The sequence below is a fragment of the Ambystoma mexicanum genome, chromosome 10 (assembly GCF_040938575.1).
Source record: "Ambystoma mexicanum isolate Mex_15411 chromosome 10, UKY_AmexF1_1, whole genome shotgun sequence".
NCBI lineage: Eukaryota > Metazoa > Chordata > Amphibia > Caudata > Ambystomatidae > Ambystoma > Ambystoma mexicanum.
The window spans coordinates 307,657,082-307,683,394 of record NC_090932.1 but is presented as its reverse complement, the minus strand read 5'-3'; the positions used below and the strand labels follow the sequence as shown (position 1 = coordinate 307,683,394).

The 26,313-nt window shown below is 45.2% G+C and overlaps 1 protein-coding gene across 2 annotated transcripts in view; it reads right to left on the bottom strand.

Moving 5' to 3' along the window:
* Positions 1 to 26,313, bottom strand: part of NGEF (neuronal guanine nucleotide exchange factor) — a 1,047,721-nt gene that overhangs the window by 293,923 nt on the left and 727,485 nt on the right. For both annotated transcript variants that reach the window (XM_069617894.1, XM_069617895.1), the window contains one exon: positions 4,397 to 4,557. In XM_069617894.1, coding sequence (XP_069473995.1) covers positions 4,397 to 4,557 — 161 coding nt within the window. The remainder of the gene's footprint in view (positions 1 to 4,396; positions 4,558 to 26,313) is intronic.

Below are 26,313 nucleotides of genomic sequence, written 5' to 3'. Positions count from 1 at the left end.
AATAAAACATTTCCCTGGTGCTTATACTGTGCACGTTTGCACTTGCAGTTACAGGTTTCTGTAATCTGGCAGAGCACAAAGTGAAATCCTTTAGAAAGGATTTTAGGCTGGATCTACCGCCAAAGGTTCACACTTGCAAACGCTGAGGAATTTCACTCAGCCCTAGGATGAACCATCCTAGAATTAGGAAGTGCTACAACCACAGAATCCTCCATCAGACGGAAGCACCATTGTCTATGGCCTGGTGAAGAGTTTCACTAAAGATTTCATGCATTCTCTCCCTCAACCAAAAGCCATCCACTGCCAGAATTGAGGGGATTTTCCTCTATTGGGGTGGGACCAAGCCTAATTTGAACATGGTCTTTCCTCTTTTGTAATGGCTTGGCAGGGGAAGAACAATGGTCTGGGGGGTTGCCAAGAGCAATACCAGAGGTTAAGATTACTTCTAAACCTTCCACCATCACCTCTTTTGTTTTGCTTGGTTACCCCAAGTGGGCCAGACGTGGGACATGTGCATGCTGGGCCTAGTGACACAAGCTACTCCTTACTGATGAGGCCCAACGATGCCGAAACATGGCTGGAGATGCTCGTGGTCTCACGCAGAAGGGATGTAACCAAGCAGTTCAGGCAGGACTGCCCCTTTTGGGGTGGGGGCAAGCCTGATTTGCATATGGTCTTTCCCCTTTTTGTAATGGCTTGGCAGGTGAAGAACAATGGTCTGGAGGGTTGCCAGGGCATGTTTCTTTGTTTACAGAAATGATAGAAACCACTTTCAGAATCAAGAAAACCCTCTTAACAGGACAACATAGAAAATGGCCAGTACAAAGACAGCCCTACTCCCTCCAAAACCCTGAAAAATATACAGCACATAACACAGATAATCCTCCCTATGATAACCAAGAATCCAAATTCAAAGCCCAGGTGATAAACAATGAACATCCATTTCCTATGAAAAAATAGATAACCAAATACCTTTCCCAGGAAAATTATAGAACGCATTCATTAAAACAGTGTTCCTTGCCAGAATAGCAAACATTCATGACGGAAAACCATCATTAGAATAGTGGGAGCTGTGACGAATCTAAGGATGTTGTCCCTTCTCCCCTACGCTGAGACCTTTCCCAGGGGGCCAGGGTGGTGCGTCCACAGTACAATAATCCCCCTTGTGGTGGTGCACCGGGGGAGGATCACCTGGGAAAGGACGCGCCTTATGGGATTAGGGACGAACATCCCCATGAGACGCAGTATCTGCCCACTATAATAAAATCCCCATACCTACCACAATCAGAAACCCCATTCATTAATACCAGATAGTAGTACCATCTGTTAATGTAAGTTCAATTCACATCAGGGTTTAGAATGGTTTCCTAACCCTAGAAATACTATGACAGAGTGACTGGTCTAGTTGTCCTTCATCACTGACTGGCCCGGGGAACTACTACAGGGCCGAGCAAAGCCAGTGAGAAGAAAGCCAAGTGTCAGCCAGGAAGTACAGGAGACGTGTAGCCGGTATGCAAGGGACCAGAGTCGAGGATGCTGAATGCAGGGAATGAGAAGCCTGTCTGAGGAGGACGACCTCCTGGAAACACTGCTCCAGCGAACAGTCAGGCACCTCAGGGCCTGGTCTACCACCAGGGAGCAGACCCCCATTCGGAGGAGGAGAAGCCGATGGGCAGACAGACTATCCACGAGCAACCAAACCAAGACGAAGAACAAGCGCCAGGGACGCCGCTAACCAAAAACGCCACCGAATGCCTATGGACTCTCAAAGCGAAGCACCACTGCCTGAGAGTCGTGCACCAAAGAAACAGGTACATGGGCAGAGAAAAGGTTGCTGGAGGTCCCTGAGGTTGCGGAAAGCCATCAGAGTGAGAGAATAAATGGTTCTGGGACCTGGAGATAAAGTACGAACTTACCAAAACAAACCCATGCTTGTCAGAACAGAGAACCGAGTTGTTAAAAAGAAACAGTACATGTTTGTGATCAGTATCCACTTTTGAGCAAGACACCAACTAGGAATACAGGGAAACAAAGGTCAGAGACCCCAAACATTTAAGGAGACCACGCCGACTTGGCAGGAGAGTACACCAAGTCACTGTGTTGCCCCATTGCGAGTCTGGTACCCGCACCCACATGAAACAAAGATATTAAGAGGGTCTGGGATTCTGAAATCCACTGAAGCAGTTAAGAGAACCATACCAAGTCCCTGTGTTACTGCATTGTGAATCTAGGACACGCACCCACATAAAAGAGGAATATTAGAAGAGACTGGGAAATGAAAGCCTCAGAGACATTTAAGGACAATACTACTACTTGGCAGGGGAGTATACCAAGTCATCGTATTGCCAGTCTGGGACCCGCACCCATATATAAAAGAAAACTATATGAATCCTTGTTAAAAGCATGAGAATCTGAAGGAAAAAGGATAAGAGCAGAGAAGCATCCGCTCGAACATTATTTGCATCAAAGTCTGGGATCAGAAGAACCCAGGGGAAGGGTGCCCTTTCCCTAAGGACTTGTCTAGAAGCGGATAATCCCTTGGAACATTAAGACATTTTCCACTATAATTTTGCTAAGACGATCATCCCCTTTACACTTTAGGTTTACTCTTCAGGTTAACTTAAGAGCGTTGGGGTCAGTAGTGGGTTTTGGATATGACAGTGACTTCCTTTTTTTTTTACATCCTGACAGTGCCATTTGTTTCTTTGAGGCAGCGACATCCCACATAGTAATAGAGCAAGATAGGCTTTTCTTTTCCTTTTGGTGCTGTAAATAAAGGTGTATTGCACAAATTATAATCGTGATGTGTCCGACTCTTACTTGTGCACCCTTACAGAGCCCAACGCCTACAGAGAAACATTCCTAAAACCCAACACTAGTTGTTGTGTCCTCAGCTGTAAACAGTGTGTTATTTATCACAGATGCTAATGACTAAGACATTGTGGAAAACACAAGGTGTGTCCTTAGCTGCTTGGAATTTGCCTCCTTATGCAACCTACTTCTTGCCGACATCAATCCAACTGGCGTGCAAAACAAATGTGGATCTCGCAACAATGAATCATCATTGAAAAGCGTACGAATTGAGCATCAACGTGGATCATCGCTCATGGTTATAGTCAATACAAATTTTACACAGCAGAGATCAAAATGAAGACTTGGGAAGAAGCTTCTGGGCATAGGACAATGCCCAGTGAGCAAGAGCAACGTCTAGCCAACCTCGCTTCGAGCAATGTCACTTTTTATATCAAGAAAGTTAGTAAAACATTACATTCATGAGTACATTGTAGAGGAATCCAAATGTCGTACTGTAAAAATTAGGCAAAACCTTTCTAATCAAGTTGTTAAATTATGCACAGTAAAAACAATGTGAATCAATGGGTATCAGCTCAGTATTATGCCTATGATTGACAGCTTGGAGTTATTGTAAATTCAAAAAAACTCAATGTGATTTTAGTTTAATCAAATAAATCACAATTTGAAAAGTCATTAGGAAGCATTTTTTATATAGAGTCAGACATGCATCGTTGTATGCACCAGGTAGTAGTCTGTGATAAGATGAATAGGGTCTTCTAAGCGACAAGCAGGAGTACAAAATCTCCTGATTATTTCAATCAACCTTGATGAAAACAGATCTTATCCTAGTGTGTGTGAGACTTCATGAGCAAAGTCAATATGGATCTTGACTCATTGCCATTGTGGATGTACATTCCACCCCTGTACATCCAAACCTTATTATCACTATCGCCACCGACTTGTGGTTATTCTATGCCATTGTGGATCCTGCCTGCAATGCGGATCCACGTTAAATGCAGAGGGATTTGTATATCCTGGTTGTCAAAGCCCATGTGCACATAGTGCCGTGACCATCACTGAAGTGAGCTCTATCACATGAGCACATCTAGCCTGGGTCCCGGATCTCACTGAATGGGGAACACAACTCAGAAGCAAGATTCAAAGTTGAGCCTACTGCCTGACCTTAGCCCACCTGCATGTAGTCTATGCATTAAAACCAATGGTTCTGTGTTCAATGCGAGTCTTAACAAATGACCATCAACCTAATGCTCATTGCCAAGGGTGTGGCTGTGTCATGGACTCTCCTATTTTGCCTGTTCTATTTCTAGGAGTGTGACGGAGTGGCTGATTGCACTCTATGATGCCCCTTTGCGGGGGCAAAATGTGTCACTTTCCAGACACGGTTCTTCTCAGTCAGACCACTGTGGCGGCGACTGGCACAGTAGAGTAATATTAGCATAACCTACTAATATAACAATGCCCGGTACAAGATCCATATCCTGCAAAGAAGAGCTCTGGTCTAAACACAAATTTCAGTCCTACCTTTAGAACGCAATGGAGAAATAGAAAAAGTGAAACAAAGAGAAAGCAATGGGGTCCGTACCTCTCGCTTGTAGCCATGACCTCCAGAACATTGGAGAACAAGAAGTGCATCTCGGATTGGTTCAGCGCCATCTTTAAATTCTCGTTATCCATAAAGAGACAGACCAGCAAGCTCAAACTTTTGTAATATGAAGCCTCCGATGTCACAAGTTCGAACATGGCCTGAAAGAAAAGCAGACAACAAATGTAGATCCAAGCTTTTGACATAATAATAGCAGATTAACTTAGAGCTCCTTAATCAGTAAATAAAAAGCAGGAGCAGCATGCTCTCACAGACTTCTCTCTGGAGGAATACTCACACAAATATTCCTTGGGGAGCTCTTATTTCCTCCCCTACAGCAACTCATCAAGCTTTCTGAATCACACAAAACTGCTATTTCTCTCAAGCATTACTTGCCGCCTTCGCTCTCAACTCTCACCGTACACAACTGTTACTTACTGACCCTTCTTCTTTCTAACATCACCTTCTGACCTCTTGTTATAAAAGGCCACTGCCTAATCTGCCACCTAACCCCTACCTGCTGCTGTTGCCCTCTCCCACATGCCACATGTTGACCTCTCGCGTCAATCTTACAATGACCTCTCCCTGAACCTTCACCTTCTGAATTCTGTTTCTCTTGCCCTCATCTTTTCTGAACCACTTTGTGGTACTCTTGCTTGCACACCTTACCTGTTGACCTCCCATCCAACAACTGCTGACCACTCTCACAAACCCATCCACTGACTACTCCTGTAACCGCCATCCACTGATCTCTTCCACATGCATCACTTAATCCCCTTGATTTTAACTGGCATCTTTCTTGCAGCCTTCACATGCTCACCTCTCACAACCTTCTCAATGGCTAGAGACACATTTCTCGTATTCTGTGCTATATAATGTTTAGACCCACTCACTAAAATGTCACATGCTGAACTCTCATTGAAGGTTACCTTCTATAACCATGTAGATCACTGCCAAACAATTTACAGGCAAATCATTTCACAAATTAGGACAATTCACTGGTACATGCTCCCTTCTTTCATAAAACCTACTGGTTGACCTCTCCCAAAAACCTCCCACCACCATCCCTCCCAAAAACATAAGGCGTTGACAGCTTTCTAAATTTCCACCATGCTCCCTTTTCCCAAACCAGTTAACCCCTCTGCCTCCACGCCTCTTGACTTCTTATTCTCTTTCCTGATGAACCCTGGGACTCTAAGTGGATGTCCTCTGTGGCCTCTCACTTTCCAACCACTCAGAGGCTGACCTCCAGTGGCCCTCACTCACAGCTCTCAATGACATTCTACCCACTAACCACCCTGAGCCCCAAACTCTTCCAGCTTCAACTCTCTATTCCATCACTGCTGTATTTTTAGAGGCCTCATTTGTAGAGCATAAAGTTAAACTCTCACTTGTTGATCTATGAGACCCCTGCTCATCTTTCTAGCCTTTCACCTGCAGAACTATTTCACCCATCACCAACTGATCTCTCATACTACTCACTAGCTGGCCTTCTCTCATCATTCACCAGTAGACCTGCAATGCCACAACTTCAGCAGCTACTTACCATCATCTTTTTCAGAATTCTTCTCCCATTCCACAGCACTGATCTCTCCCACCAAACACCAGCTTACATCTTCCTCCACTCAAAACACATAGGACCATGGGAGAGTACCTGTGGTTAGTCGCGGAAGAAGCCACCGGTGAGCAGAGAGTTACGCCGGTTGTGATGGGTTTGCGAGGCCAGCCAGTGAGCAGTGAACAGATAGGTCATGAGTGGAGGGAGATGTAAGCTGGTGTTTGGTGGGATAGATTAGTGCTGTGGAATGGGAGAAGAATTCTGGAAGAGGTGTGCTGTACGTTTTTTTAAAGACTTTCATTTGAAAGTCTGCATTTGTTTGTGCAATTTTGGCCGATCTGAATTCGACCATTTATTTTTTTGACATGAGGTCCATATCACCCTTCCTAACCTGCTCACCCCCCTCACACCTAACTCCACTATATATATATATATATATATATATATATATATATATATATATATATATATATATATATATATATATATATACACACAACACCAATAAAGTTATGGTGTGTTTAAAAATGTTTGGAAAAAAAAACTTTCACCTGAAATGTTAAAGTAGGAAAGTCCATTTGAGCCAAATCAAACATTCCACAATGCCACCTAGTAGCCATCGCTGGAGGTTCAACTCCAGTTCCGAGCCACAACAGCAAGGCATTGTTGTGGGTATGCAAATGAGCCAAAATGCAAACCTTTTTCTCCAGGAAATTGTCTTGGTCTAAAAGGGCAGTGCCACTTTACACATAGCTTAATGAACCCAAGACAGACATTTGCAAGGCTGCCAGGACAACTACATACCTGGTTTCACCCTTATTAGAGATCATCAGTGCAGTATATATTTGACAGTCTTGTGGTTGGAGCGTTTGGCTATGTTTTCCCAACACAAAGAAAAATTGAGCTATCCAACCTTTCACCGGCTAACTGCGATGGACCTCACTAGTTGATCTTTTACCAGCTCCCACCGGGCAGTAGATTCATCCCACACCTAACTTGCCGACCTCTCAGAGTTAGTGGACTTTCTTCAATCCCAACCGGTCGAGCCCTCTCCTCCCACAATCACCCTCGCATTACTGGGCTCACCTATCCTACCCTATCCATGGCGTCTCGCCTCCGTCTTCCGAGAGTATTGGTTTGGTTTAGTTTATTTATTTGTGGAGTCATGGTTCATCTTTTCTTACTCGTAAACAATGCTCTTGTAATGGCTCATATTCCTGGAAAGGTTTCTGTCCCTATTTTAGTTACACAAAACATTATACCGGTAAGGTCGCTCTTCTACGTGCATACAGCGTCCACAGAATGTTGAATGATGCATGATATCAATCGCTCGTAAGAAAGAGAAACGTTCTGGAAGACAGGGTTAACGCAGGTGTCATTACACTCAACACACATCTGAGGAAGCCGAGGTGTACAGACCAGCTAATCAGCTATTGTGGTTTTGAAAATGTACACAATTGTGAAAAGAAAAGTGAGACGAACGCCTGTAAACAATGGCATAACGAAATCCAAGGATGCCTGATTTCACACGAGTGGAGTCATGGCATGCAAATCTGGCTGGGGTGCTACCGTGGGTGCAACGAGACGATTAAGGCAGCGCAATTGTCCTGCGGCTATACCAAAGCCTTCAAAGTTCTTACCGAGAGAAAAAAACGGAAAAAACTTAATCGTACTTGGGCTGCAAGTCAAACTGATAAAAAAACATTAGAAAGTGAATACGTGACAGAGTATTTTTAAACTGCATTAACTCTGATGGGAAGCAGGTTATGGGTGGAGAGCTGCAAGCACCAGTTCTCTCAATATGTCAGGAAATCGTTGTACACCAGGGGGGGCGCTGTTGAGCAGCCAGCAAGATGGCTGCCTAGCTCTTGAGCTCCGTGCACAGCCGCTCTTCACCCGATGACATCTGCGGACTAATACATCCCTGCACCTCCTCGACCGTCCCCCTGTCCTCCCTACAACGGGGGCTACGTACTGCTGCGATCCTGGCTCGAATCGGATCTTGGGTGCCGGAGATCTTCGCTGCGGGAGCCTCGGAGCTGCCGCGACGCTTGGAGGCCCATCGGGGTTTCTCTGCCCGGCTCCCGCCACTCCATTACTGCCTCCCCTGCTGCATCCTCCCACTGGCCCGCCTGCTGGGACTCATGCCGCGGTGCCCCGCGGGCCGCGCTGTGGGCGCCGTGAGGTGGGCCTAGCCCGTTCCGTGGTCGGGGCCCTCGGGCCTGGGTGGCCAGTTCTCCCGGCCGGACTTCCTCTCCTTCACGCCGCTCGACACCTGGGCGGTGCGGCCCTCCTGGAGGGGTCGTGCCCGCTGCCGGGCTTGACTGCCTGCGCCCGGCCTATATCCTGCTACCGCTGCTGGGATCTGATCCGCCCCCGGCGGACCCCGAGGACCGGAGGAACGACACTCGCTCCCGGACTGGATGACCGCGGAGCGCACACCAGGTGAGGGGTTGCTGGGGCCGCTGCGCGTCGGGGCTGCGTTGGCCCCGAATCCATTACAGGCCAATTTCTATCTGGGCCTCTCCCCCCGCGCTGCGCGGCCCCGGCTGGCCCCTGCGCCGCCTTGATTGCTTTCGGGGCCCGTGCCCTGCGGCGCTGCGGGGCCCTGCACCCCGCCGGACCCGGATTGGCCCGCTGCCGCCTTCCTCCGAGCACAGCGGTCTCCGGATCGTTGCCGAGGCCCTCACTCTGGCGCTCATCCTTGCTGGGTGCCGCCGTCACTGCCCCAGGTAACACCCGCTCCTGCACTAAGGCCCACACTCCTGCTGGTTGAGTTCTCTGTGGTGCTCACTCGGGGTCTGTTCTGGCCTCCATCCTCATTATCTAGGGCGGCCTGGTCCCTGCGACTATTCTATACCTCCCCGCTGACACGGCTCCTGCCGCCACTGTCAGGATTGTTTACATCGGCGGACCGGACCACCATCATTGGCCTTGAACCTCTCCTGCATCCCCTCACTCGTGTCTTTACTCTGCCCACTTAGGGCCCCTGCAACACTTTCCACGATGTCTAACAGATCAAGGAATATCAATAAAACCGGGGCCATGGACAAATTCGCTAAAGCCGCTCCGAGACCTGACTCGGCCCACGCACCAGGCGACCCAGCCGACGGCTCGCTATGCGACGAGGCACCCACCACTGACCTCACAGCGATAATGGAATCCATGGCCAGAAACTTTGCAGCTTTCCACGAAAAGCTTGATGACATTAATGCCAACGTGGCCTCACTCAGAGCTAAACTGGACCAACAGGGGGCTCGAATCACGGAGACTGAAAATAGGATTGGCACCAACGAGGATAATATTTCTACACTGCAGGGCACTGTGTCCACTCTGGTCTCGGATATGAAGGCGGTCAAGGCCAAGTGTGATGACCTTGAATCTAGGTCGCGTAGAAACAACATACGCATTGTTGGTGTCCCTGAAAACGCGCTGAGGGGTCGACTGGAATCGGCGGTCGAGGACCTCCTGAAGGAACTACTGGGCAACCCTGACATGTCCCCCTTCTTCACCATCGAAAGGGCCCATAGAGCACTGTCATCCCGGCCTAAACCCGGTGACTTTCCGAGGCCTATTATTGCCAAGGTTCTGAGCTTCAAAGACCGTGACTTAATCCTCCGCCTCGCACGGGAAAAAGGCGAGTTACGAATGGACTCGCAGGTGATCAGGATTTTCCCCGACTTTTCCACCGGAGTTCAGCAGGAGCGTCGCCAGTTCCTCGGAGTGAAGAAACTCCTCAGGGAAAGGCACATCCCCTACGCCATACTTTTCCCTGCACGCTTGAAGTTCACGTTCAACGGCAAACTTTACTTTTTTACAGTGCCGTCTGAGGCGGTCAAATTCATCGAGGCACATGTTCCTCTCCACCCTCCGGCAGATGACACTGTGAATAATGAGTGAATTTTATGTTTGCTTTGCGATGCTTTGATACTATGCTTATTGGTAAATCGTCTCATGCCACTCTTTGTTCACACCCATGAGTGACCACACCTCTGCATTCACTGGTATACAATGTGGACCTACGTAGGTTTAATAACAGTTCCTTAGCCCTCTGATACGTACTTTCTATCTTGCATGTTGTAGGTCCACTCATAGTGATCATGTTGATTCCTGTTCTCGTCAAATGCAATACCTCTCTACTTCACATCCAGGCCGGTACGGCCATAGGTAACGGCTGTAACATACATCACTAAACCGCAAACACTGTTTATTTTCTCACGGACGCCTTTGTGTCCCAAGCGTGCTAGCACACGGCAATAGCGCACCCCATTGCGATTGCACTGCTTCCTAGTTTTTTGTTTTTGGTTTGCCCCTGTTGGGCTCTTGCACTGGCTGGATCATGTTGGGGTCGGTCCGACTGTGCACCGTTGGGGATGGGTGGGATGTACACTGCTGATCATGGGTTGGTGGTGAGGGTGGGGGGGGGAAACCGGGAGTTATCTACAAAAGGCACACGAGGTTGCATGTGGCCGGCACTAATGGGCCACGTTCGTAAATCTTGCCTCAACCCTTGGGGCGCACACTATTGTTGGGTCCGAGACGTTCATTGAGAACACGTGTTACATAATGAGACTCCTGGCACAGTTATGGCAACCGTCTTAATGTCATGGAATGTCCGAGGGGTAAGCAATCACACTAAGGCGCGCAAAATCATGGCATATGCCAACAGACATAACTGCAAGATACTGTTCCTGCAGGAGACACACTCCAATGGCCACATCCCCCGAACAATGGCCCCGGCATGGGGATCTGCTAGATTTTTTACCTCCTACTCCACTCAATCCAGGGGGGTTTTAACCATGATCCATAAATCCATCAAGTTCACACTGCATAAAAACTACACTGACCCTGAGGGACGCTATGTCATACTACACTGCACTTTGGCCAACAAAGAATATCTACTCGTCAATACCTATTGCCCCAATATCGATTCTCCCGATTTTTTTGATAAGATCGCCACTATACTGCTGGGATATGTGGGAACTCTGGTCATTTGGGGAGGAGATTTGAATCTTATTCTTGATGCAGCCCTAGATAGGACTGGATCCAACCCACGGCCTCTGTCCAGTGCCGCCCGCAGGTTGCACTCTCACATTAAGACCCTCGACATTTGCGATGCCTGGAGGTCGCTACACCCACATCTTAGAGACTACACTTACTATTCGTCAGTGCATGGGAGCTCTTCTAGGATAGACTTGTTTCTTGTCTCGAAGGGTGTCATGGGAGGGGCGTTGGGCTCCCAGATCCTACCCCGTACGCTTTCTGATCATGCCCCGATCACACTCACAGCCAGACTAGGGGTACCCGTCCCGACGTTCAGCACCTGGCGTTTTAAATCTGACGCCCTGCGAGATGTGGTATTTAAGGCTGAAATACTCGACGATATTCTGTCTTTCTTCGAAATGAATACTCTCCGAGATACCTCTGCCGCCGTGAGGTGGGACGCCTTTAAGGTGTATATCAGGGGTATGTCTATCTCCCGGGAAGCCGGGGTGCTGAAATCTATCAGAACAGCGCTGAGCCGTTCAGAAAGCAAACTGAAACAATTGGAACTGCAAGGCGCCTCCGGTGCCGACCCCGCCACTCTTGCCCAGATTTCTGAGGAACTCCAAGCTTTCAACAAACTCGCCGTCAGCGAGATTCATTTCCTTGGTCGCCCTCAAGCGGCCAGGAAATATGGCGAGGGAGAGAGGCCCGGGAGAACGTTAGCGACACTAACTAAATGGGAATCTGGCCGAACGCAAATCACCTCACTTAAAGATGAACAGGGTAATGCTCAATGGGCTGACCAACAAATCCTGAACACATTTACCGAATTTTACAGATCTCTCTACTCTCAGCCTGCTGAGCACACTGAACAACACATGCGGGAACTCCTTGACTCGATCCCCACCACTGAGGTCTCCTCCGCTACCCGTGACGAACTAGACTCTCCAGTCACGCTCGACGAGATAGTTACAGCCATCTCTGACCTACCCAAAGGCAAAGCCCCGGGGCCCGACGGTCTGACCGCCGATTTCTATCAAGAACACGTCGCTATACTCGCCCCCAAGCTACTCGAGGTCTGGGATGAATCGCTCCGAGTCTCTATTCTTCCCCTCTCTATGCGCGAGGCAGCCATTACAGTGCTGCTCAAGCCTGATAAGCCCGACGACGAATGTGGGTCCTACAGACCCCTCTCCCTGATGAACCTTGACACAAAGATCTTCGCAAAAATTATAGCGAACCGATTCCTGCCCATTATGACATATCTGGTCCATGATGACCAGGCCGGCTTTGTACCGGGCAGGTCCACCTCCCACAACATCAGGAGACTGTTTAACGTAATGTCCCGCATTGACCAAGAGGCACAAGCAGTGGTGGTCACACTGGACGCCCAGAAGGCCTTCGATATGGTCTCCTGGAGATACACTTGGCTGGTTCTTGAGAATATGGGTATTGGCCCGAACATGATTGGGTTTATAAAATTGCTCTACACTTCCCCTGTGGCACGGGTTAGGATCAATACACTAACTTCTGATCTTTTCACACTGTTCAGAGGTACCCGACAGGGATGCCCCTTCTCTCCAATACTGTTCGCTTTAGCAATTGAACCAATGGCAGACTATGTCCGTGCTCACCACGCCCGCAAGGGTATAAGACTGAAAGACAGCCCCGAAATTATATCTCTATATGCGGACGATGTTCTCCTATACATCAGAGATCCTGCAATACACCTTGACTCAATACTAAGGGACATTACCCGCATAGGCACTCACTCCGGCTTCACTATCAATTACTCCAAGTCGGAGATCTTCCCGCTCACTAAGTCCACCCAGCAACCTGCCTCTGAATACCCCCTCCGTTGGTCACCGACTGGTTTAGATATTTGGGCGTGCACATATCCTTGGCCAAGTCCTCTCTTCTCGCTGACAATTACTCTGCGGTAACGCGCATTGTCGAAACTAAAATTCTCAGGTGGCGAGCCCTCCCGCTCTCCATTGCTGGACGGCTCTCCCTCATTAAAATGATTCTGCTCCCCAAACTCCTCTACACATTTGGCAACGTACCCGTGTGGCCTGGGAATGACTACTTTGCCAGACTGCATACACTGTTTGCTCAGTTTCTTTGGCACGCGGGCGCAGTACGCAAAAAGTGGACGGACATGACACTTCCATACAAACTAGGGGGACTTACCGCCCCGAATGTATCACTTTACTGGCACGCAGCTCAGGCCCAGCATGCCACCCACTGGTATCCTGGGGCACCAACACGTCCCCATGTCAAACTGGAGAGTTTGGCGACCACCGGCATTGACCTAATGTCTGCGTTACTGCATTACCAATACATACCCGACTCTCCTATTGACCCTCTCTACACTACTCTCTTGGCCTGGTCTCGCATGCTTTCCCAGACGCCTGGTGCCTTCCCGTACTACAAGTGGCTTCCCGTGTGGGCCTTTCCTGGCCTGGAACCCACACACGACGCAGCGCTGGCCCGACACTGGGGGGAGCTGGGATACCATGCACTGACGGACTTCTATCCTGAAGGCAGGTTTATTGACCCCCGATCTTGGAAACCGGGTCACACCGGGACCGCGTTGGAAACTCTCCAATATTATAGACTGCGGGCCGCGTTTAGGTCCAAATGGCCCATATTCCCGGACGAGCCCCCAGACAACCCAGCCATCGCATACATTGCCAATTCAGGGGGCGCCCGCGGCGTGGTCTCCTCACTCTACAAGATATTTCAGGCTGCTTCCCCTACTCCCACTCTCAAGGCACGGGATGGCTGGGCCGACGACCTGGGCCTGGAAATATCAGATGGGGCCTGGGAGAACATGTGCCTGCACACCCAACGAGTCTCCCTCAACTTCCGCTTTCGTGCCATGCAGTACAAACTCCTAAATAGACTTTATTATACTCCGTACAGAACCTCTAGGTTCGCTCACACTGCGACACACCCCTGCCCCCGCTGCAGAGCGACAGAGGCTGACCACCTACACATGTTCTGGTCTTGCAACAAACTGCTTGGTTTCTGGGAGGGTATCCTTGAAACTCTCTCCGCCATCATTGGAGTCGTTATTGACCCGGATCCCCTGGCCGTCCTGTTTGGCGCTTGGGCGACCGATGACACTAGATGCTCAGCTAAATTTCTGAATATTGCATGTATGGTTGCCAAGAAATGCGTTCTCCAGAATTGGAAAAATCCCTCCCCTCCGGCTCACCGGAAATGGCTCCAGATGCTTACCTGGTCACGCAATTGCGAGGAGGGGTTCATATCCATGCTCCCTGCTACATCTCGCCCCCGTAACATCTGGACGGAATTCAACACTTACCTTAACAATAGAAGTACAAGTCCCTCCAACTCTGGCTTGTCTCCCACTCCTCTGTGACTACCCCTACTATGTGCACACTTACTTGTAAATATCTCATGCGACCACTGCCTTGTATTGCTGTGACCAATGTACCTTACTAAATGTAATGCAACGTCTTTTACACGTGCTGAAATTGTGACCTTGTTGCCTGCACCATGTAACCTTGTGCCGCCAAAAATAAAAGTTTAAAAAAAAATTTAAAAAAAAGGAAATCGTTGTACACCTTGTCTAGGCTCCTTGACTTTTTGGGGGATTTTTATGATGGCCCAAAACAATAAACAAATACAAGGCATACGATAGAGGCGGCTCAAGACTGATATGTAGCTTGAGGCATAATGGCACCTATAGGCAGAGCGCAATGTTTCGGGGTTCCTTGAGTTACTGAGAAGGATTTTTCAATAAGGACAAGGAGTATGTTTTATTTTATGGTCATATTTTGCCTGAAGCTAGCATGGTTCATAGCCTGGCTGCTGCACTGAATGTCTGGGATGTTCAGAAGATGGCGGGATTGCTCCCGGGTCTCCTGTCCCCTCATACTGAAAAGGCCTTCCATGGATTGTCTCTTAGCTCGGCCGCGTATTGTGCCGATTCGGCCTTCCGCCTCTGCAGCAAGTAGGACCTGCCGTCTCCTCCATATGCACTTTCCTTGTCACTCCCTTTCTGGCTGCCCCCCAGAGAGATTTTTCTCTGCCTACCCATTTCTTTTCTAGACCTTTTTCCTGCTGGGTGACGCCAAAGGACATACTCAATGTAGTCATCATCATTGCCCCTTCCCCAAAACTTCCTCAGACTTCTTTGCATCGTTTCCTGCCTTACGGCAGTGTCCCGCGCCGCCTCCATTGCTGCCTCCAACCTGTCCAAGGATTGGCCTGGTGCCTCAGTTTCCTCAGTGGAAGTCGCACACCTCACTTATTCAGCATTGAGATGCTGCGTGCACCTGAATGCTTTCACAGCGCAGGGAAGTCCCACAGTGCCCTGAAAAAGAATAGTTAATTCGGGAACTGTGGTGCCAAGACTGTTGTCTATCAACATAGCTGAATACTCGCTTGTTTCCATTAATTTGGCTCCAGTCTTCTCTCTCTCAGGTGCCTCATATTCAGCCTGACTCATGGGGTGTTGTGCCTTTTCCATATTTGCAATGCTAATCTTTCAGAAGACAGAATACGTTGAGAGTTAAGGTCGGAGCTTTGTACCTGCAAGCAGAACCTCCACCCCTTGACTGTTTGCACGGCCACATGTTTTTTCTCCTGCTGCTGGAATGGATCAAGGCAAAAAAAAACTTTTGGTAGATGGCATCAAAACATCAGAGAAATCCAAAATGAATTAAAAATATCCAGAACAGAATATGCAACCCTGATGAAACCGGTATACCAATTACAGCGCTGATTAGGGCTGCCAGCCTCGATTATATCTGGCAGGGGTTCTGGTACAGCAATAAGCACCACTGGATCAGGCACCAACTTTGGCGCTACCTTTACACACAGTGTACTTCTAGCCCATTTTAATATGTTCTCGGGGGACCGTAAACAGTTTAAATCCCTCCTGATTCAATGTATTCTCTCAATTTATTAAATGAACCACAGCAATTTCACACTGACAGCCCTAAAGTTAGATGAATTATTTTATAATTACCTAGAGATGTCCTTGTGTGGGCTCCCACACTTATTATTAAAGACATTTAACGGCTGGAGTTATTGGGTTTATCCCATCACTCAAGCTGCTTACATGGAATTATTAACTCTCAAACAAGGGACTCATGATTTGGGGGTCTTAAGTGTACGTTTCCAGCAGATTCTTTGCATCTTCATTAAGCAGGTCTTAAACGCGTTTTGTTAATAATGTTGAGTGGCTAACCGCAGGGGACTTTTGGGAGCGACTATCCTCTAGACATGAAACAGTTCTTTTAAAAAAAAAAAATCTTTATTTATAAATGGTTACAAAAACACATTTCTAACATACGAACAGAGTCAATAAGTAAAACTGCAAAAATCAAAGCAAAAATCATGACAAAGGTAGCTAAAACGGAAAAAAGAAAAACCCATCACGACAATATCACTTAACAACAAATACCTATCTACAATCAACCCTATGTAAAATGAATAACAAAATAGTAAAAATACACACACATACAACAAGACAGTAAGACATACCTCAAGCACACACCCACGCACACCCATCACTCACCCACCTACCCCAAACTATGTTCTCATACATACCCCTCCTGATAACCACTGCAAAATCCCCACTCTTAGCCATATGTCTCGTTAAATGGTCCCCACATCTATATTACACAGCCACACTAGTGGCTTTGTAGCTATGGTTAAGTTGCTGTATCCATAGGAAGAGCACTTTTTGGGCGGCTTGCAACTCCGCTCCCCCTGGACAAATCCTCACCAAACTTTGCAAAAAAGTATATGGACCCCTTTGAATGATTTTGGTGATGTTTGGTCCAGGGGGGGAAAAGTTATAGGGGGGGGGGTCCCAAAACGTCTTTTTTTCCCATAGACTGAATGGGGGAAAACGTTTGCGCACGCCTACAGCCCAAGCCGATGGACTGATTTTCACCAAATTTGCGCCAGGAGCTTGGTCCCAAAAGCGTGCTTTTGTAAATTTGGTGACAATCCCTCCAGTAGTTTTCTTTAAAATGACCAAAAAGTATGTCTAAAAAAATTAGTTATATCTATGTCCGCTCCGCGGTCACACTTCCCTGTTCCCTCCGCGGACAAGATACCGATTGGCTAATCGGTAGCGTCAAGTCCGCGGACATGTGATGCCTTCGCTGATTGGATGTTGGAGAGCGTGAAGTGCGTCAGATTGTTTCGATGCACCCGCCATCTTTCATTCGTTTTTTGGTGTATACGGACATCGCAGCTAAAACATATAAAACAGCACAACTTTGCACTTGTTAAACTTATCAAATACTGTCTCGGAAGGTGAGGGTTGATGAGGCTGTGTCTCTGTTACAATGTATTTAAAATAATATTGGAGTCAGAATGGCGCCCTAGAGTTTGAAATCTGAGGCAGCCACCTGCAGTGTTTGATGGAAACAGTGGGTCTGCAAGTGTATGGGAGTACCAGTTCTCATGAATGCGTTGACACATGTTGTTGCAAAGTGAGAATGTATTTGGATTCTGAGTGAAGGTCACTAGCTTTACTTTTTTGGTTGCGAGCTCAGGAGGCCCACGCATCCGACTGAACCCATAAGGGTCAATTGTTTTTTGACCTTGAGCGAAAGGCAAAATTCAGTAAGAATGCAGGGAGTGAAAGTTTGCAAAAAGGAACATTTGATAAGGTTATGCATTCAAAACGTTTGTAAGGCACATGTAATATCAGTTCATGAAGATTCTTTGGTGCAAGCACATTCCTGTCTGAGTTTCACGAAGAGAATGGAGACGGTCAATATCGTGTAAGTTTGCTTTTGATGAGACTACACCGGAACAAGATTACATTTTTTATTGCCTGAACATTAATTTTGGCAATGTAACTGAAGTACTATCTTTCTGTGTAGTTGTCATTTTTTGTAGTTATGGAGAGTGCAGATTCTAGACTATCACTAGATTCACCCAGGTTCAACATTAATATTTCTTTAAAATGTCATGTATGACCACATCGATTTGTGTATCAGTTTCCACGTTCTTTTTGTCTTTTTTGAAATTGTTTGCTCTGTGTACTAATCGTTAGTTTAAATTGTATGCCGAAGAAATCAATAGATGAATTGTAATAAAGGTTGGGTATTGATACATATTTTCTGTTATGTTTTCCAAATAGCTACATCCTTCCTTACTGCCATTGCCATGGATTCCAGATGCCAAGTGATGGATTTTTCGTACGCCAGATGCACGTATTCGTGAATGGCTGCATAACCGTGACTGTTTTGTGGGACGATCGCGCAGGGCCCATGTGTCAGTATGCTGCACTGGCGATTAGGAGTAACATAACATCTTTTATGGTGGTCTAGGCCCAAGTTTATGCCGACGTCCTGTAATTCACTGTGTGACCGAAGCAGTTCCTTTATGGAAAACAAATACTTTATGATTGGGAAAAGAACAACGTGTGTTTCACGATTAACATTTGCGATGACGAGCGAAGAAACAAATTTACAATTTGATTGAATATGGGAATAGTCCGATGTTCTCGGACAGTTTATTGTGTAATAAAACTACTTTACAAATTGTAAAGTGTTAATGTTTTCTTTTAAAAATCAGTTTATTATTTCAAATTGTGACGTGCTACATTGTAAGCCGATGTGTGTTCATTTTCAGGTTCTGCGTCATGGCACATAGTTGCTTATGGGCGCATTAGGCTACGCTGGAGAGGAACGTCACTGAGAAAGGTGTTGAATATCACTAGGGTTGGTTATGTGAGGGTCAGGGGAGGGCCATATGATTTAGTGACGTCAGGGCAATTTATGTTAGGCAGATGCAGCAATGGACAAGATTAGCAGAAGATGGACGCGCCCTGCTGTCAGATTTCGTATGTTTCTAAAAGAGGAAAAATTAGGTAAGGTGCATTGGAAATGTTTGTGATAGATCAACGTTTGTAAAAAAAATACATGGTCGAACCCTCGGGATAATAATATTTTCTGACCGTTGCACTTGTGAAACTTATGAAATTATGTGTGGGGAGGTCAGGGTTAATGCTGATGGTTGGAATATTTCTGAAGTGATTGCGAATGAGTTTACAAAGTTTGTACGGATTTTGTGCACACCTAATATGACAAATTGTGTATTCTTTTGACAGTTTTGAAAAAAAAAACGTGGGTGGATTTACAGTACATTTGCGTAAGGCTGATTGGCAACGACCGAAAAGCATGGTGTTGGAGATGTGGGAGTGTTTTCGTATTTGACAAGTGTCATAATGTAGTTAAAAAAAATAGCGGTATACCTTTACTGACTGAGGGGTAGGCTGTAGCCATGGGGAGTGGGCAGAATGTCGGGGTCATGGTATAAGGTCATGATCCAGACAATGTGGCTACTGCCCATGACCAGAAGGGACAAAAGAAAGGATTAAAGTGGCCATGTTCACCTGGGACTGGCTTTGTGTTAAAGATGTTCGACATTAGGATACATTTGAAAGGGAAGAAAAAAGTGCTCGTGGTAATATGGTGACAGGGTTTCCTTTTTGCAGGCTGCCATGGAAAGCGAAGAGGGGCCCTGTCTGGAACACCCGCCTTCCCTTTTTATGGTGGCCATCTTGGAAAAGGATTTTCTTTCCTAAACCGGGACGCCTCAGGCGTCCCGGTTTAGGACGAAAAATCCTCTTCTCTTTTAGTCGCACAGGTTATTGCTTTGGAAATCTAGATTGTTAATGGCATTCATCCCCCATTTTAGGGGCGGAAGGGGGGGTAATGATCCAAAGATTTCGTTATGCACTCTCGCTTCGATTGTGCTGATAACTTGGCCTGCTGGCCCTTTAACCACTGTTCCAGTTCCTGGAACGGAGGATTAACGCTACAATATTCCCATTAGCATAACACAAATTACAAATAGAAATGTTGGAAAATCTTATTGCGTCTATGTACTTTACTGAGAAATATAAAGTAGATGGAGTCTATGCGTTTTTTTTTTTTTTTAGTTGATATGATATGACATTTGTAACGCGCCTATACACAAGTGTTTCAAGGCGGGAAAGTTCTATTTTTTAACTGTGAAAGGTGGTTCCTAAAGGAACATTTATTTTGTTTATGGGTGTCTTTTTTTTGGGAGGACAGCTAAGAACGAAAGTTGTGGATGGAAATGAGCAAAGAGGCACCAAACAGTAATATGGCGGGGTAGGTGCAAGGGGGTAAATGTTTTGCATGTGTTATTTGTAAGTTAGACACCAGTGTTTCTCATACTCCTTCATTACAGCAGTGGTGCTGTTTCTTGGGGAGGAGGGATGGCCTTAGCTGATGTCGTTTTCAGATAAATCGCAGTTTTGCTAAAAGTATGTAATGTGTACTAGATTGTTAATGGCTGAGTACGAATAAGTGTTGGAGCTGTGCAAGGGAAATGTTGAAGTTGCAAGTTCCTACATCAGTAGAAAATGTAGTTCCACACTGTCCACAAGACAGATCTTATTGTTAAGTGTGTACGGGTTCTCGGACACGTCACCATGATGTTCGCGAGCATATGATCATGTGGCATTCTCCGGAAGGTGTGCAATGAAGTCAGATGTTCGTTTACATTACGGTTACGTGCAACTACTAGAAACCTATGAAATTCAGTAAAAAAACTTTGTTAAAGGGACGTTATGGTTAAGTTGCACTAATAAAAACCTATGAAATTCAATAAAAAAACGTTGTTAAAAGGAAGTTATGGTTCAAAGTAAAACCGAAAACCCTTGACATCAAAGATGACATCACAAATATCATTGATGACATCACTGATGACATCACATGCCTTTTTTCCCTTACTGATATATCTAGGCCAGTAACAGTCCGGAACTAAAAATTCAAAAAGTACTATATTTGTAGATTTATACTTCAAATATGTTCCTGCAGTAATTCACTTATGGTCCACTCACACCATATGAAACATATACAAAGGGGGAAAACACAGACTTGGAAGACGGCAATGCTTTCTATTTATGAAGATGATTAGTAAGGTTATCAACACTGTCTTATAGTTCCGTTGGTTTTATTACTGTACTTTCCCTGGATATGCTCATATTTGTACACATTGCACTTACACTACTTTCCTTAGGGCCTAGTCACAATAAGTGATAGTTATACATAGGAAAGTAGTAGCTTTGAAGCAGAGCAATCATTTCTGTGCATGAAGATAATCAGTTAGGTTGCTTTACTTTCCCTGTATATGCTCATATTTGTATGTGTTGTTGTCTGTGTGTGTTTTGTGTGTAGTCATGCAATAATGTAGTAAGTGGGTTTTATTAGGTACTTATTAGATGTTTCACAGTATTCAAAACTCTAATAAGAAAGCATTAATGATTTTAGTATTTAACATGGCAAACTTATTAATATTGCATCTCCATCATGTCTGCTGCACACTATGCCTATGTTACTACATGTGTACTTTAGTACATTGGAAAAAAACTTCATATTACAATGCTATTTGGATTAATGTATTGCTTAATGTGCTACGTACCTCATTACATTTATTCTAATAATCCTTGACACTTTTTTATTAACATTACAATAAGAATCCCTTGTACAGACTTTCATGAAAGGTAAATGCACATGTGATGTCATCAGTGATGTCATCAATGACATTTGTGATGTCATCTTTGATGTCCTGGGTGTTAGTCTTAGCAGTGCACGGTGGTGGTGTGAGTTATGGTTGCTTAGCTTACCATAACTGGCGAATTTCAAGAGTTTTTCGGTTTTACTCGAACCATAACGTCCCGTTAAAGGTTTTTTTAGTGAATTTCATAGGTTTTTATTAGTGCAACTTAACCATAATGCTCATTTAACAACATTTTTTTAGTGAATATATATATAAAACAAAGTCATGTTTCTTTGTGGGCTTGTATGTAGCATTCTGTGGGATGCAACTCCTCATGAACAATGAGGTCCGGGGTCATGGATTTTGCATGGAATATTCTGTATTCCATTGCCAAATGAATGCAACTATTTCCGGCTCGATAGGTCATCATGTTCCCGAGTTAATTAATATTTTTGGTTTTTCGGCTTTGTTTTTAGGCGTTATGTTTTGTGGTGTTACAGCACCATCTATAGGTCATTTGTAGGAAGTGCTCATCATTGTACACTGAAGCTGAAACATGATCAACATCCTGAAGAAGGAAGATCTCAAGACCATGAAGCTGATAGAATTCAACATGCTTTGAGACAGAACAATGAAAGTGCTGAAGAACCTGAAGCAGACTTACTGATCAGAGAATGTGTGCTGCTAAAAAAGAAAGCAAAGGAACTGCTGAAGAAACTGAAACATGACTTACTGTGAAGAGAATTAGTGCTGCTGAACAAGGAAGGAATGAAACTGCTGAAGAAATGTAAGCAACACTTACTGATCTGAAAATTCATGCTGCTAAAAAACAAAGCAATGAAACTGCTGAAGAGACTGAAGCGAGACTTACCACTCAGAGATTAAAAAATCTTAGAATTGAAACCCCGGGCAAAGCTTGGTAGTTCAGCTAGTTTCCAAATAAAAATCCTCCCTATTCTGTTTTTGCATCATACACTTCTCATAACTTGACAAGGTCTGTAAATCAGACAACCAACTCTCCACCATAGGCTTTTTCCTCATCTTCCACACTCTCCGAATTTGCTTAGCTGCACCATCAATACCTAATCTATCCAATACCCCAAACCACGAGTCACAATACATCCCCCATTAGTCGAAAGGAGGACCACTGGTAGAGGTGACCTCGGGAAGAGCATACCAAGGAACTGTATCCAGCCTGTCCAACACCTCCCTCCAAATGTCAATAACCCTTGAACAATCCCACATGTGTACACCGTACCTCTACTCTGACCACAACAAGATTTGTCATTCAACATACCTAACCCAGGCATCCGTACAGGAGTCCAGTACAGACGAAACCTTATCCACCGATGGATAAATTGCAAAATCAAATCCAACTTTGACTTAGCACCCACTCTCAAAATACCATCACACTCCTTAACAAAGATATCCCTTCCTAACTCATCAGCCCACTCCCTTCTCAATATCTCCCACAAAGCAACATATAAAGCCTCCATAAACATCATCCTAAGGAAAGTTGCAAACATTTGTGGCAGGGTATCAACCAAATCACAAACTGCTGGTTTAGTTCTCATTGGAGAGTTCAACATCCCCTGTCTTTGGGACAAAAGAGCCTCCAAATCTGCATCCCTTCTGAACTCTCTCCTACCTAGGCTAAAGTTACAACTAAGAGACGCAAAGTATACCATCCGCCCATCACTCTAACCATCCCCAACCTTCAGATTCACCCTCATAATCCAACTACACCAACACAAGGCCTCGCTTCTAATTTGCAAGCCAGGAGTATGCCATAGTGAGGCCCCATAATGCATCCATAAATTCTGTCTGTTACCAACAATCCATGATGCAAGTGCAGACCTTGTAACATCAATAGAAGGTAACTTAGTAGCTAGAGCATCTTCCCCATGGAATATAAATTACCCAGCGCATATAGTGAAAACCTATTCACCTCTATAGTCATCCATGGTAGTTCAGAAGCTTCCCTTTCAGCTAAGAAGAGAGCAGACTACTTTAACAGGAAACCCTTATGATAGTTCTCAAGATCAGGATATCCAAAGCCCCCCTCCCTAACACTGCACACCAGAATGTAGTGCATAATTCTAGGTCTCTTCCCCTCCCCACACAGAAAGCCTTGAAACACCTTGACAATCCATCTGAGTAACTTCTTTGAACATTTCAATGAGAGAGACTGAATGATATAGAGCAACTTAGGCAGCAGTATCATCTTAATGGCATTGACATTTGCCCAAACATTCAAGGGTAGCCGGCCCCATTTCCGCACATCACACAGGAGTGCCTCAATCAATGTATTAAAATTACATTCAACAATTTGCCTCAACTTAAATCTCGAACAAGATAGACTCCCAAGTATTTAACACTGCAATCCGCCCATTGACAATTCCACAACGCTAAGTACATTCGCGGAAATACCACTGATTTCTCCCAGTTTATTTTATGACCAGACAGATGACCTACCTACTTAAACATATTTTATAACAATACCCCACCTCTACTAGGATTAGTCAGGATCACAGTGATGTTGTCTGCATAAGAAAGGACCTTAATTTTGTTATACCCCACCCCGTAAGCCCTGAACCCCCCCGCTCCTGCCTACTATAAGCCGCTAAAGGCTTCAATGCCAAATTGAATGAAGGTAAAAGGTGACAAAGAACACCTGTGCCTAGTTCCCCTAGATAAAGGAAAGGGAGTCGAAAGTTTGCCATTCACCCAAATCCTTGCACTAATAGACGAATGCAAGGCGCCAACTGCTCTCAAAAATCCCTCACCGAAACCCATTTTATGCAATGTATAATCCAAGAACACCCAATCTACTCAATCAAAAGCTTTTTCGGTGTCCAGAAAAATTAGCAAAGTATTTTCAACCTCACCATCAGGGAATCCCAAAATAGTCACAAGCATCTTGATATTGTCAAACATATTGTTGCCTCATGAACCCAACCTATGATTGGATAAGTATATGGGGAACTTGATTGACCAATCTGTTAGTCAAAATCCTTGTAAGCAATTTAACTTTAACATTAAGTAGTGAAATCGGTCGGCAATTATTGCATTTTGTATGATCACTACCCGGCTTAGGAATCAGAGTAACAACTGCCTCCTTCATGTATGTACATAAGGCTCCCTATAACAGAAAGCAATTATACATCTCACATCAGAACTGTGCTAGCCGAGAGCTGAAGGATATATACAATTGCACAGGTAAACCATCCCATCCCAGAGATTTACCAGTATTAAGTTGTTATATGGCCAACAAGACCTCTGCCACACTAACCTGAGCATCCAAAGCAGCCGTAACCTCCGCAGACAAGCTAGGAATCTCAATTTTGTCAAAAAAGCCGTCCAGATCAGATCTGGATGGAAATAAATCCTCAGTATACAAAGACTCAAAGTGTCTGAAAACATTCACAAATATCCGCCTTATTTACCACTGCGACACCAAATAAATTCTTCCGTTTTTGAACATATGATCTCTCCACCATACCTTTTAATCTACTAGCTAGAAGTCAACCACCTCTATCCCCATGTTCCCAATATTTCTGTTTCATAAAGAACAATCCCTTCTCCGCCTCTAAATCCACTTCACATCTCAAAGCTTCCTTAGCCCGTCCATCTTCAGCTTATCCTCCATATTCTTTGTCAGCTCATACTGACGTTGCAAACCCCCAAGTTCTCCTTCCAACCGCTTTAAGTTATATAACCCCGACTGCCTAGAGCGAGACATCCAATTGATCCGCTCTCCACGAATAGATGCCCTAAAACTGACCCAAACCACTTATGCATCCACTGAACCTCTATTCTCCTTAAAAAAATCTTAGTAAAGTTCTCCAAATGCTCAAGAACTCCACAATTCTCCAATATGAATGCTTCCAGGTGCCATCCAACAAAAGTAGATCTCATGTCCACCAAGCCCAACCCCAAATCAATCATGGAGTGATTGGACAGCCCACACTCCCTTATATTTACAATAATAGCCTTTTCAATTAGCCTGTCCGAAATCAGAAAATAGTCTATCCTTGAATATGAATCATGGACCGGAGAATAAAAAGAGTATTCCCTTGCCCCAGTATGTAGGATTCTCCAAATGTCCAACAAATCAAACCATTCAAGAAAATTCCAAAACGTCCTACTTTACCCCACACAAGTGTACCTGCACGACGCTAAGTGGTCTACTTTGTGATCAAGCGCACAATTGAAATCGCCACCCAAAATAATATTCTCCCCACGCATATCACGCAGCAAGGAAATCTGGAAAAAAGGAATTCTGTGCAGAACATGGGCCATAAACGGATCCAATTGCGATTAATCTTCCTTCATGCAGCACGTCAGCAAGTATAATCCGACCTTCACCATCCACAGCTACTCTCTCCGCTACGATACCCAACCCTCTATGGAACGGAATACCCACCCCTTTGGACTTTGAAGTATAAGAATTCAAGACTACCTTTGTATATGTAGAATTAAGAGATTCTTTGAGCCTACAAGCAAATGCGTCTCTTGCAATAAAATAACATCTGCTCTTGCCCTCCATAACCTTCCTTCTTTTCTGTGGACAATTGAACCCTTTCTTATTCCATGTGGAAAACGTTAGCAGACCCATCAAAAATAAAAAAATGTTTGTTTTTTCCTAATGATTTGGTATGTTTTTTTCTTGTTTGTTAATTTTTTACATTTTTATAAGTAACTGAGTTTTTCAAATCTAGCACTGTGGCACAATTATAAAATCTCTTACGCTTAAATTAACAAGGGACACCTTAACATGTGTCCTTTTAAGCAATGCACATAGCAAAGTCAAGTAACAACTGGATTCCAGTTCAAGATC